Raw genomic sequence first — 15,095 nt, 5'->3', positions numbered from 1 at the left:
CTGAGTGGAGGCTACAAACTGTAAGAAAGGACGCAAAGTGAACATTTTTCAACAAAAACCGTCGCAGGACAATCAAAACGTTTCCGAATCTCTCGCTCACAGCAGTCTTTCTCTGATGCATCTTCACTTCATCTTGCTGCCTCTCGTTTTGTTTCTCTCGCTCTCTCTCTTCTTCTCCTCGGGCTCCTCACTCCGCTGTTTTCTTGTTTCCCTCTCGCCTCCTGCCTCCCTCTCTGTCTTCTCCGACTTTCTCTGAAGCGTTGCCAGCAGTCAGACTGTGATCTAGGATCTGTTTCTGCCACCCACGCAGACGGCTCGGCTTTTATATGCAAATTGATTATTAAAAACAAACTCGTTATCACTTTAAGCAGTTTTGTGCAGATGGAGAAAGAGGTGAAGAGCCGGCTGTAACCCCGAGCTATAGCTTGTGTATATGTGTGTGCATGTGTTGGAATGAGAGAGGAATTTGTTGGTTTCACTTATTTGCTCAGCACTTATACAAAAGAATGACTCTTCAATGTACATACTGCACTGTATTGTGTCAGTGTTACTGCTGTAACATGACGGATACAGAATGGTGCAGGTGGAGTAAATTATGCAGCACATTTTTACTGTATTCCACATGTTTCACGATTACTGTTATCACTGTGGGCTCTACTGTTTGCCTGTGTAATGAGCCTCAACACTTTCATGGTACTATACTTTAAATGTGAACTTATACTGGAAGATGGTACCTGCTCAATAAGATGAGATGCGAAGATGCTGCCTGTTGGAATTCTACTTTGAGAAGTTTGTCCTGTTTGTTAAAAATCATAGTAGCCAACTTTACTCTCTTACAGTGAACAGCTGATGTAACCAGAAGATCAATGGCGTTTTGCGATTTGTGTTTCTGGCATAATGGTGCAAACTGTAAATACAACACTTTTTTTTCCCAAAATCAAGTTTGAACAAAATAGGTGTCATGTATGTCGCTGACACGTGAACCTTTGCCTTCCCTTCAATGAAACCTGAGAGATTAAGGTCGGTGGTTAAAACATTTGCTTCCAGTAGCGAAATAATTCAGTGTGGCTAGGCATGGAGTTCGACTTTGGTGGAGTTTGAGCCGCAATACTCACTTTGCATTTGTGTGTGCTTGACCGTACAAAGACGACAAACAGCCTCACCTTTCACCCAGGACGGCTTTGCTTTCTAGTGTCAACCATTTTCATCGCCAAACAACCTCATATTACCCTGTGCTGTATTAAAATAGTAAACTACTTGCGCCCGTCTGTATATTTTGGATTCAAACAGGTCATTCGAACATCACTCCATTCCCCCTCCACATTCGAATGAATCTTTGAATTTTGAATAAAAAGCCTTAAAACTAATAAACTCTCAGTTGTCAGTTCATTAGGTTCACTAAGCTCAAAGTAATGCAAAGTAAAACAACAGTTCTCCACGATGCCCCTGATGCTGTTTGGAACCTAACATTTCAATACGGACATGAAAAAAAAGATGTTTGTTATCAGTTTCCTCAAACCAATTCAAACAGTCCTATTAATGCAGACATGGACATGTTGTGAAGTGTCTGAAGTGCTTTTTTTTGTTCATGTGTATGTGAGACAATGGAGAGAGAGAGACACAAAGAGAGCAGTGTGTTATGGACGGCCTGCAGTACTTTGCTCACAGTGGAGGACGTGTGCATCCACTCCATTTCCATCGTTCATGCAGCATGAGCTCATTGCTCTGCCATGAGTGAGTTAGTAGGTGTGTGTATGTGTGTGTGTGTGTGTGTGTGTGTTTGTGTGTGTGTGTGTTTGTGTGTGTGTGTGTGTGTGTACCACAGATTATTTCAGTGTTACTGGAAACAACAAGACATCAGAGTGCATCTTGCGAACCCTCTGTGATGAGCCCAGTGATTGGCCTCAAAATGTCACAGGAGAGCAGCACAGTCGCCCTGGAGGAAGACTCTGCTGATTTTCAACCTTATTTGCCTGCGTAAGTCACAGGGATGTCCTGTCTGCCGTGTCCACACTAGTTGCCAACGTTCTGTGTGCTTGCACAGCCAGCTGTGGCAGCCCACTTAATTTCTTTGCGTCCACTGACATATTGTGTTCTGACGTCAGTGGACAGCAGAAGAGCTACAGGGTTTGGCCAAGGCCACTTTTTCGGTGGTTTAACAGGAGAACACAGATTTGCAGTTAGTTCTAATGGGATAGTTAATTACATAGTGCAAATTGGATTCCATTAGTGGCTCAGACCTGACTTAAATGTAAGTATTTTTGTGTCTTTATGAATTTCAAGGAAATGTCCACCCTTATTGTAACATTTGACGATCTTTAATATTGTGAGATTGGGCTGTTTTAGCCATTTTGAAAAGGCTTGATGAAAAAAAAAATACATGCACATTTATAGTGTTTATAACACAGGATTACATGACAAGTGTACTTTTTTATTCTATACACTGAACTGACAAAATTAACACTTACTTTAATTTGAGATTAATTTATTAGTCTGTAAATTGTTGGTTTAAAGTTTAACAATTTATTAGTCATTATACACTTTTTTGAGAAGACTGAAGTTTTAATAAAATAATAGAGACAACCCTTCTTCTCATTGATGTCTTGGCCCATCATGTCTGGGTCACATGTGGCTCTCGGACCCGGTGTTTTAAGGACAGAGCAGGAACTGGACCCGAAGGCACGACTCAGACAGCAGTACATAGTGAAGTTTGAAAAAAAGTTTTTTTTCAGATCAATTTCAAGATGATTGGTATCTGGAGTCTCTGGCGTGGTGGCTGTGCTTGGCGTGGTGCACCATGGGGTGTGGATGAGCTCAGTGGCACTTGCAGGCGATTAAGCAGGGATGGCTCCCGCAGGGGGATCAGCAGGGAACAGGACGCGGGATTCGGAAGCAGCGTGAGCGCTCATGTACGAATTGATCAGGCAGGACACAGACAGGCAAACTAATCGGTTGACCGATTAGCATCTGAGGAGGGCTGAGAAGCAGAGAATAAGTACACTGGAGAAGAACAGACATTAACTACAGAACTGGAGCCAATAATGCAAGATACTGCCCTGTAGTCTGACTGTATAATTGAGAATGAGTGGATTGAAGACCAGGGTTCTTCTACTCTCACAGATGATTAGTGGTGAAGATCTACATGATAGGGTTTAGGGTAAGGGACCTGAAGAGGGAAGTCACAGCCAATGCCCAGACCTGCCAAACCAATCGCACACACACTCACACTTGGACACATTCATACTCTCACACACACACACACACACACACGTGCGCCAGACACACACACCCACACACACACACACACACACACACACACAGGAGAGAGGGGCAGCCATTGGGCAGACCATGACACCCGGTGGATATATTCCGGTAAAAGTCAAGTAGCAGGAGGCATATGGAGATTGGAGGTAGCAGCTTCTGTCAGGTTGCACAGCAGATGGAAAAGGGCCTGCTAACAGGTTGATCCAAATTGAGGAGCCATTTATGCTGGTTAACGTTGACTGGCATCATAGAAATAACTGTTGGTCTTTGTGTCTCCAGTTGTTTGTCAATCTGATTGCTAACTGGCCTAATTCACTTAAATAAAAGGTTTAAAAATTGTCAAATCCAATAATGAATTTGAGGCATTAAGATTACTTGAATATGATTTTGACAGGTCTTGAAATTGGATGTGATTATGAATTCCATTTGACATCTATCAAGATGCATGAGCCCCAGCCTCTCTTCTAAATGTGTTTATGGAGCAATATTGTGTTAATGTCTGATGTAATGCAGCCAGCTGAATTTATCAGAGCACTCAGCTAGTGTGGCAGGTTGATGTGAGCTAACGTGGCGTCTCCTCCCAGAGGTTATTTGTTAAAATTATTTCTGTTAAGTGTTTAGTGCTCTGTTGAAACCAGACATAAAATCCACTCCACCTTGTGCAAGAAAATGCTCCAATGGAACTGAGTAGAAGCAATTAGAGTCACTTTGGAATTCTGAAAACATGAGGGAGCCATAAACATACACCAACATGCCATCATCACCCAAAGTCTGCATGACTACAACCTTCAGACATCGCTTGGAATCTACAGCACTCTTTGCATTAGAAGTGTAACCGTACATGTATTTGTACAGAACCTTTTCGATATGGGCCCTTCAGTTCGACATGCATGTTCCACGTGTGCAGTGCAAACCCAGCTCCCCATGGCATTTAAACCACCTCATGCTAACAATTACACTTTCTGGCCGAGGCCGATCAAGCCTAAGTCAAAACTAACCAAGCATGATGACAGGCGTTCTGTATTCTGTGTCTAAATCCACGCTATGCCCCATGTTTTTCCAGATTACACATTAAGTGTACAATATCAAGTTAAACGCCCAGCCAATATCACCAAACCCAGCCCGAACCTGGATATCATTCAAAATGTTTGTGAATTAAACCTCAAAACAGAGAGACGTACAGATTCATGATTTTTCTGCCCAATCACCCCCACCCCTATATCAGCAGCCAGACATTAGTCTATAAAATAAATAAAGGATCTGAGTCAACTGAGTTGAAGAAAGCTGAGGAGGAAAAGGAGGCAATGGGAGAAAAGCTCAGATGAATGCAGCCTAGTTCCCATGCCCACAACTCTCTCTGTAGTCGTGTTCAGTTGAATGTTTGTGTTGAATGTGAATAAATTACTTTCTTTTGTCAGTATGGACATAAACAAGGTTTTAAATAGAATTCTGAGTGCTCCTAGATTGTCCTAAACTTCACTGATTGAAACTTGTAGAAACCCTGTTGAAGAACTGAACATTTTTAGTGTTTGCGGAAAGATTTGTGACCACAATTGTGCCACAGAACTTAGCCCAAGGTCACTGTGTTGACCATGACTCAATACTCACTGTGTTATATTACAGCGGGACCATCTTAAAGCATCCCTCAGCCTCCACACTTCTTGTTTTATTGGTCTCTGGATGACCATTACCCTCTACTTCAGCGCGTCTCCTCTGTACGAGAACAAATGAAGCTGTTAAAGGTCGACCCAGCAGACATGTTTCAGTTAAGATGTTAACCATCGTTCTCTCGCTATCTGCACTCGCCGCAGCGGAGAGTTAGACACCGCTATCTCCATGTCCTAATATCTATTCAACCTCTGTTCATCCTCTTTCACCCAGCTCACGCTACTCCTCTTGTTATCTATCCTGTCGTTATCTTCCTGCCCCCACCTACTCTCCTCTGTGTTGCTTTCACTTCTCACCCTCCAGCCTCTCCTCTCTTCATCTTCATGATCAGTCCATCTGTGCCTGTTTAGTGATGTGTCGACATCTCGGCCAGCATCAAAAGTCGGAGGAGAAGCAAGTTTTCAGTGCTGGAGAGGAAAAAATAACAACCTTCAAGACATCAGCAGAATAAGCAGGGGGATAGAAAATGCTCTGAATTCACATCTCAGCTGCACTCCTTTCACCACCACAGGCAACACGAGCAAGGAGCCGTTTGATGCCTTAACAGTTGAGGAGGGAGGGGGACGGATGGAAATGGAGAAAGATGAAAAATGGAGAAAAACATTCTTCTGTTCTGCCCTCAAAAAGACACTGTCAGTGTTAGTTTCCAGCCTGAGGTGGTTTCGAGGAGAGGGAGGGTGGATGATGTTAGTGATGTCATCTGTATCATCTCCAACTGCCTTTAACACTTATATTTAGAGACTGACCGTTATTTGAAGTTTGATGCCCATTTGGATTAAAACAATTATACTAAATGATATTGATCCATCAGCCAATATTCTTTATATACATATATTATTATATTCAATTCTAAACCTGCCTGTTTGGAATGGGCTGTAGGCTTGGCCTGTGGTAATGGTGGTGGCAAATTTATTTCTGAAGCTGTGAAAGTGACCTGCAATAATTGTGCAAGTAAGGACTCGACTGCAGGACTCAGTCCACGAGCCCCGAAAGCTGCTGCTGCACCGAGAGCTGTTCACCTGTTTATTCAAAGTTGAGTGAAGCTCCACTCAGTTCACAGAACCCTAAACTGGAGAATCAGTTATCGGTGCTGTAAACGCGCTGGTGTTGTGATCAGTAACGTCACTTATGTTGATGGGTCCCAGACGCCTCTGCTACAGAGGGCTGCTGCTCACCGGTTAACTATGAAGCTAAACTCTGGAAAAAAAATTGTGATTTATGTACTTGTATGAAGTACGGAAGGCTATTTGTTTCTGATGTATTATTTATTAGAAATATGAAGTGCATTTTTTTGTCAGGTGCGTTTTGTATTTGAAAACCACACTGTGTTTAGCAAACATTGCCCTTTCTTGGGCACTTAACTCAAGTGTGAAGCCAATAAGATGAATGGTTTTTGAGATTCAGGAGTCCCAGTCAGACAAGTGTCGATAGATGTTGGTTTTTCGACTTTACGTCTTTACAACTACAAATGGAAATTAGGTGCTTGGTAAAACGTTTCTTTTTTTATAGATGATCTATGAAAATGAAAACTTGTCCGAAGATGAGGTTTTGTCCTTATTTTCTCTAAAATTTCAAACTGTAATGCTATGAAAAGAACGCCTCGACCATGATTTTCTTTGAAGACAGGCTTAATGTTTCCCAAATGACACTCTGTGCTGTGTATGGGGAGGTTGGAGAGTTCGTTAGTTTGAAATGGGGCCTCGTGTGGCTGAGCAGGGGGTCTCCAGCAGGTCCAGTGTTGCAGCACTAAGTTCATAGTGTCTGGAATCTACTGTACATGCAGGTCCTTGTCCTTCATAGTCTGGTTTAAGAGCTCACCAGCACATAGATAGACACCAAATTGTAAATTCAGTGTGTATGTGCAGCAGGTTGAGTCTATACCTTAGTGGGAGAAGCTTATAAAGTGAACTATCAGCCTGATCTATTGTGGGCCCAGCTCCTGGCTATTGTTGTTGTCTTTGTTAAGCAAAAAAATTTAAAAAAAAAAGGAAGCTAGTGAGCTATGGCAAATGGTGAATCATGTGTAGTAATTGATTTGACGCTGTAGTGGTGGATTAGTTTGTTGGCTGCCTCACAGAAACGTTATCACAACAAATATTTAGTAAGTCGTTAAAGAGCGACAGGGAGCAAACCCCCCCCCCCCCACGGCATCACCTCTGCCACTTCTCTGTCACCACTTTCATCCTGTTAACAGTGTTAACACAAGTATGTCGCGTGAACCTCAGCAAACATTGTGTAAATACACCACACAACGTAGTTTATGTTTGTATCAAGAGAGAAGCGGAGGAGGAAGCAGAACACTGCAACGATAACCTCCCTCTCCATTGACATTTACCGACAGCAGGTAACGACTATACTTCCTTTTCAAACACTACATCCTGTTGACTTTCTGTTTCTTTCAAATTTTTGCAGAGCTTCAAGCCCTCGTTTACACACAAAAAATTTGATTCAGCTTCAGAACGCTTTGTGAAATCAATCGCTCTCATCAAACTTTGAGAGGTGGATCTTCACTGTAACTTTGAGCACCAGAAATGAACAGAACAACCGAAATTCTACTGCGGAGTTCAGGGTTTGGCTGTGTGTGTGGGTGGCTTATATTATAAACAGCACGTTAATGTGTGAACAAAGTTTAATAAATTTAAAACTTTCTTAAAAAGGTGACAGCCCATTTATTTTAGTCTCATTTTCTGGGAACAATGTGGTGGACCACACGTACATTATGTCTCCATGAAAGATGTCTTATGATCAGAGATTTTCTGGGCAGACAGTGTCATGATCAACAATAGTGATGTAATAAATTAAGCAGCAAATATACCGTAGATCTATACAGTCTATACAGAGCTGAATTTAAAAGATGGTTTCCACAGAGCTTTTAGGTTTCAGGTTCTATGGGCTGTAAATTTGACCATCTGCTGACGTCTGCACAGTAACAGGTTCAGGTCATGATTTAGGGCTGTTTCGACTAAAGCACACAGCGACTGTGAAGCATGCAGACACCAGATATAAGACCAACTGTCCAATTTAATGTCTTTAGCTGTGTGAGAGAATATCTGAGCTAATAAAAACAGTCAGAACTGATCATATTGCTATAGTTCTTCAACTGAAAACTAATAATAAGTTCCAGGATGTTTTATCACGACCAAAACCAGAATGGTACACAGTAGAGTGCATATACCTACCTGCCAACAGTCCCCTTATAAAACCATATTCAAATTTACTACATCTGTATTTTTATGTGGATCTGCACATCTGGATCATTTAAACTTAAAAAAAAAAAGATATTCTCTCATTTTGTGTTTTAATGATGGGTTGAAGAGTAAGGTGACCTCCTCATGCCCAATGGCGCTGTCCCCCTGCTTCTCTGCTCATTGATTCAGGTGATTCCATTAATTTGTCATTCCTCCTGCATATAGATATTTTTGAAAGATGATTACCTTTAAGTTTTTTTGTTTTGGACAATCAATATGCTAAGCTGTTGTGTGAAGAGGCAGTAAGTGGGGACAACACACAGCTCTAGTGGGAGGCAGCCGAAGAGCGGCAGCCAACAGCCATGCCAAATAATAAACAAGGACAAAATAGATTAGAGGCCAAGGTGGTGTCAGAACGGTTTAGTTAAATCTGTAAACTGATGATGTCTCATTTTTTAAGGGTTTCTGTGGTGAAGCAGCCGGTGGCAGATATGCAGGAGTGGATTGGTGTTTATATTTAAGACAGATTGAAAGAGGCAGCTATTAATGTGGAAAGTGTTTGTTCATTTTTTTGGGTTCCAGCTTTCAGGATCGATTTTCTGCACACCAGGCCATACAGAGCACAAATCAGACTTTTTACCATGAAAAACCAAATATGGTTTGATTTCTCCATGAACATGAGTGCACTAATATGGCAGGCAGCATGCAAAACGTGTTATCTTGACTCTCTCCTTTCTATACCTCCCTCCTACCTCTTTGTTCTTCTGTCCATCTGGCGCTGTGATAATCTCTGTCCGTGGAGAAATGCACACTGAGCTTGGCTGCCTCACATATGAAATGAGGATAATGCCTGTGTACTTTCATGCACAGGTGGACGTGCTCTTAAAGCTGCAGTTATCAATTTTTTTTACATTAGTTGGTAGAATAATGTGTGTTGTGTGGAATGAATCTTCCACCCAGAAAAAATTGTAACTGATTGCTACAGTTCTCTGAGCAAAAGCACAAAACCATACAATATTTTTTTCAGCAAAGATGGTGGAGACCAAAACAAGCCAAAAAGAGAGTGGATATTAGACTTAGAATTTGCAAAAAACATGCGTATCTGCTTTCTTTTAGAGAGTTAGGGGAATTAAAAATTACATCTCCAAACCATAAAATCCACAGAAGGGTTAAAGAAGTATTTATTCTTAAACTTAATGATTCAATATTGGTAATAAACTATTTGCAGACAGGCAGGTTCTGTAAAAAACATAAAAATCTGTCCTACTAAATGCAAATGAAATGCCTTTATTGAGTCAGCTGGCTCTTTTAGATTAATGCAAGTCCATGTTGAGAATATTTAATGATGTTATCATGTTGGAACTCTGAAATATGCATATATAGTTCTAGATATGTTTTTTGAAACATTTCTAACACTTGTGAGCATTTAAAGTGTTGAATAAATGAATTCATTTAAAAATGCATGAAAAAATGCTGCAGCTCTTTTTCTTTTTCCTTAGAGCTGTAGGTCTTTGTATTATACTTTTTTATTATAGTGAAAAATGTTCCCCACAGTGGGTAAAAATGTCACAGAAACAAAAACAAACGAAAAATTACATCACCTTACAAAAACAAACTTTTTTTTGTTGCAAAGGGATTAATGGATCAACTAATGCAGGTTTAAGGATTTCTCTGAATATTCAGTCATTCATTCAATGTCAAAGTTTGGAAAGAAATATGTAAAGCTGTCTCTCAGCAAATCTGCTCTTTTCAAATACAGGTGTGATTTGATCGCATTTGATTGGCACCGTCAGCGAGATATCCATAAAAATTCAGATTTAGATAGATACTGATCAATTTAATCCTGACTGACGCACAGAAATTTGCGACATCATGACCTTGTCGCGGCAGAACAGGTAGTGAGAAGATCACAGACAAAACCACAGATGCACAAATGTGGAATAAACCTAATAACTATAGTAGGCAATGTTGTCTTCATGTCTCGGTCTCTCATAGTAAGACACTTTTAAAGGAGGCAGATACACACGCCCGCGAATACTTTAAGCAGGGTTACCTTTACAAAAACACATTTGACACATGTGCACTAGAGAACGTGATGCCAGCCTTCTAACGGCAATTAGAAGAGCCACTTTATTGCATTTGCCTTAGCAACATGAAAATGAAAATAAGAAGAGTTCCTGTGTTGATGCTTGACAAAAAGAGACCAAGGATGTGGAACACAGAGTCTGGATGATACCTGTGCACTCACCCTGTTTGAAACTCTTGAGAATTAAAACAATCGTTTTGAGAAAACAGCGAGCGGCTGCTGCTGGAAGACTGCAGAGTTCAACCCAAGCCTCTCACAGGTCAATGGCAGGTTAATAGAGGTCGCCCATGCTCTGCCCTCCACCTTTTTTTCTTCTTGACACTGTTCATTCCTTGCTGCTGTGAGGCTGAATACAAACTTGCCGTTCAGAATCTACTGAAGTCATTAGCTCTGCTGCCTCTCTGCTTCACTTTTCTCCTCCTGCGAGTTTCCGTCTCTCTCTCTCTTTCTCTCTCTCTCCACGTTCTCCTTTCCTTGTCCTTCCTCTCTGTCTGTCTTCATTTCGATTCCCCCTTTCTCTTCCTTTGTTGTCTGTGTCCCACCCTGTGTCTGAAATTCTCTGTCTTTCTGCAGAGGTCATCGGAAGCCTCCACCTCCCCATCCTCGCAGGCTGACAGGGGCAAACAGGAGGTAAAGGTTTCCTGTGTGGTCTGGTGTGGTGCTGTGGTTGTGTTTTCTGATGCTGTGTAGATTTGTTGTGGTGTTGTCATCATGTCAGTTTGAAACACTGATGATGATGAATTTTCAATATAAATTACGAAATAATGTTATCGGATTTGTTCTGTTTTGGCGTCAAACATGATTCAACCCTGTAAATTATTTGAGTCATTGTTAATTTACAGTTTGTGAGATCTGTGGTTGTCACTAAGCCCCAGTTTCAGCTCTGGTTTAAAGGCTTTCCTCAAGCGTCATGTGAAACACGTCACACTCGGATGAACTTTCTTAAATCCAAACATATCTTTGTCGTTTTTCCCTAATTAATTTCCCTGCATTATCTTTTGCAGTATTTCTACAGTATTTAATCAAAGCTTTATCCAGTATTGAATCATTGTCTCAAATCCTCATTAATATCATTCTTTCTGTAATTAGTTTTAGCTTTGAAAAAACCCAAAGTTCTGTCATTTGTGATATCAGACGGTGGAAACTCTACAGTTTCATGAGGGCGGGCCTGATTAATGTTCACATCCAGCTCCAACATGGAAATGTAGAGGATCAGCATGAAAAATGAGAAGCAGAAAATGAAATGTACTGTCACATTAAAAAAAAACAGATTTAGCCTACTTGTGCCGAAATAAGCTAAAGAAGAGCTAAAAGAAGCTAACGATCCATTCAGTGAATTATAGCATTCAACTATATCATTCCCCGACAAGGGAGTTGTCATTCTCTCAGTTAAACTGCATAATGTTCAGTTTAAGTAAAATAAACTTTTCAGTTTTAAACTTTTCCTCTAGTGTGTAAAGGGAGCTCCCCCAGCAAAAACCTGAACTCCTGAAACGCGTTGTCAGTGGTCAGGCTGATGTTTCTCTTTGACATTGCATAATGCTCGCCCAGAAGCTAGTCTGCACTTCCCCTAACAAAGCCAGGCAGAGCCAAACCAGAGACCGACATTTCCTACTCGCCCTGGTAGCGGTTGACCAATAACAATAGTGTGAGCCAGCTGACCAATCAGAACAGATCAGGAGGAGGCCCTTAGAGGGACAGGAGCTAAAACCACATGTTTCAGACAAAGACTGAAAAGAGGAGCTACAGCAACAGTATGGAGAAATTGACATGTTTTCTGGACAATTATTGTATGAAAACCTAAAGTAACAACTCCTTTAAGTGAGGGTTCTTTTCCATCACAGATGATCTTTGGCTGGTTATAGATCATTTTGCAGGGAACAGCCAAAGGTTTTCTCTCACAGATGAACTAGTTGCCTGACGCCACAGGGAATGTCGTTTCCATGTCATATACAAACAATTCTGCTTACCATCCCACAAAGTGCAATCTATTATATTATAGCAATGCATAATATAGATGACACAAATCACAGAGGTAGTGACTTCTGATTTCTACCCTTTGCATTAACTGTTTAAATAAGTTGGAAACACTGCCATGTGACATGTGGATTAGTATCCCGTCTGTAATTTGCTGTTTTATTAGAGATGATCAGATGGGGGTATAATAGCTCGCTAATGCTGCCGGAGCAAATTGCCCAATGCAAGCCTCATTAACACATAGTTAATAGAGTGAAAGACTTAGTGCCTGTCAGAGCCTAAGAGATAATATACCGGAACTAACTGATGGATCTGTTAACAAAGACCAAGCCACAATATAACCACCGATATGCAAGTGCGAGTATTAAGGCATCAGTCAGTTTGGTTAATGTACTTTAGACCAGTTTTAGCCGAAGAAAATTCCAGGCTCAGGCTTCTATAACAGATTGCTGCCATGAAAAATCTTCAGAAATTCAAATTTAATAAAAAATAAACATCAGAAGCTGTGACATTTGACCCTGAGTTTCTGTCTTAGAGATTTTATAATGTAGCTAAATCAGAAAAACACTGACCGTTCACTTTTCACTGTTTATGTTTACTCAAGAACACAAGAGATTGTGACTGCAGAATATTCGCAGATGCTTATTCTGATTTGCATGACCCTAAATATTGATGAAATGCTCGAGTGTTTACTGTGCTCTCAAGAGAAATAAGTACCTCGGCATACTAAACAACCATAAACACATGGAGAGCGAATGAAGTAATTGCATAATGACAGAGAGAGACACAGAGAGACAATAATAGCTGGATTTCCGGCTGCAGCCACGAATGTAAAGCCTTTCTCTTTGGTATCCTGGCAGTCATTAGCTAAAGCGTGTCGATGGCTGGCATCAGCAGCGGCTCATTTACATATAACAAAGCAAGACGGAGCCATTAACCTGAAAACATTACATCAACTCTCCGCGCTAATAATGTCTGCACATTAAATCTGCATTGTGAGTGCATTAAAATCACATTAAGGAATGAGATGTAATTGTTTATAACCTGCTGCGTGCTACAGCGAATGTTTACCATTAGGCCTCATGTTTGCTCCTATAGGAAGTTATAATGGCTGTCAGATTGTGTTAAAGGAGAAAGAGAGTCAAATCTCATGCTTATTATGTTATTCCAAGACACGAACATGAGCAATATCAGTGTGATATACTGTGGGCTAAACAGTTTCTATACCTGCGTCGGCACTGTGCGTCATTAAATAATACACGTGTGTATGGATATTGTCAATTATACACAAACTTCAAAAGATCTTGCCAAATCGAATCAATTAGGATTGATCATTAAATACATGTTTGAATACTTAGAGCACATGTAAAGCTTTCTTTTATATTTATATATATATATATATATATATATATATATATATATATATATATATATAATAACCTTACTGTTTGTGTGTGTGTGTGTGGTTTAATGGTTTGACACATTGTATAAACTATAGCTAATATAATACAAAGCTAAGCTTTACACATCTCTATTTTCCCCTCAGAAGGAGCGCGGTAAGAAAAAAGAGGAAAAGAAGAAAGAGAAGGATATTGATAAAGGGGAGAGACTCAACAACGTGAAGGTACAAACACTGGACACAAGTTATAGATTAGTTAATCTGGAAAACAAGTAGTATGAATTAATATGGATGAACCAGATCATTATGACCCAGTCACAGATGAAATCACAGATGAATAAAACTGGTAACAACGGCTCAGGTCAGGCCAATGTCTGGGGCACATTAGATAAGTGAACAGTCATCAGCGTGTTGGGTGTGGGAGAAAGAGTCTCTGACAGGGGCAAGATCCTCGTATAGATCCACTGGGTTGGAGCATCTTGTGGGCTGCTTCTGGTCAGCAGTGGTGAGCATCGATCAAGAATGCAATTTATCATCAATTCAATTCTTTTTTAAATTACGTCTAAACCTAAATGCTGTCAGGGGTGGAAATACATTGCTGAAATGAAAACTTACTGAAATTAAGTTGCAGCAGCAATGTCTTAATATGGATTGAGTTACTGACATTAATTCACAATAATTGTAACACTTATTATGCAAACATAAGTTTAAGATTGCATATAAAAAGGTTATTTATAACACCTTTAGGCTGCAGATTTATAGTCAATACCATTAAAACAAAAAGTCTGGTTGTTTTATGGTTTTGTTGCAACCTGCACATAATTAATTAATGTATCACGTGAGAGGTTTTGCCGCTTATCTGTCATCAACCCCCAGGTTGACGAAATATCATCGACGTGTTGTGTGAGATGAAAAGAATTTGTAATGATTTAAAGGTGGGTTGGTAATTTGTTTCTGAAACACTTTATTTATTTGTTGAAATCATCTTCATGTCCATCAAAAATATCGTCTGGATTTAAAAAACAAACACGATCAATCATTTCTCTTGCTCTGAATTAAATGATTGGCTGGCGTACCTGCTTACAATGCACATAGACAGAGTCTTCAGCCGAAGCAGAGACAAAAGACAGCAGTTAGTGAGCAAGTCACACCTTTGGTAACAAGAAGGAAAGTAAAGGACAAAACAGTAGAAGAAACAGTCCAATGAAGTTGATGGTGCTCTGCGTACATCTGTGTTGAGCTACTGAAGGCCTGAATTAGGAGAATTGGAAGTGAAACCTTCCTTTTGTGTGTGTCAGCGTTGTGTTATGAAGGCATGATGTGTGACAGCAGAGAGGCCAAGTCGCTCCACCTCTGTGGTGCAGGAGCTGGATCCTCAGGGAAAACTCCTCATAAACATTCATGTTGTTCACAGATGCTTTAGTTTTGCTGTGTGCATAAGAATGGAGCATTTATCATTCATACACAGGGGCATAAACATGGCTTCTGAATCTTAAAAGCTATGATACCATTG

General features: G+C 40.5%; 1 protein-coding gene across 1 annotated transcript in view; it reads left to right on the top strand.

The window, feature by feature from the left end:
- Positions 1–15,095, top strand: part of LOC133020802 (stromal membrane-associated protein 1-like) — a 98,518-nt gene that overhangs the window by 22,985 nt on the left and 60,438 nt on the right. The window contains exons 5-6 of the mRNA XM_061087513.1: positions 10,780–10,836; positions 13,730–13,807. Of these exons, the coding sequence (XP_060943496.1) occupies positions 10,780–10,836; positions 13,730–13,807 (135 nt within the window). The remainder of the gene's footprint in view (positions 1–10,779; positions 10,837–13,729; positions 13,808–15,095) is intronic.

Source organism: Limanda limanda, chromosome 15, assembly GCF_963576545.1.
Source record: "Limanda limanda chromosome 15, fLimLim1.1, whole genome shotgun sequence".
Classification (NCBI taxonomy): domain Eukaryota; kingdom Metazoa; phylum Chordata; class Actinopteri; order Pleuronectiformes; family Pleuronectidae; genus Limanda; species Limanda limanda.
The sequence above is the reverse complement of the archived record's forward strand: the minus strand, read 5'-3'. Positions and strand labels throughout refer to the sequence as shown.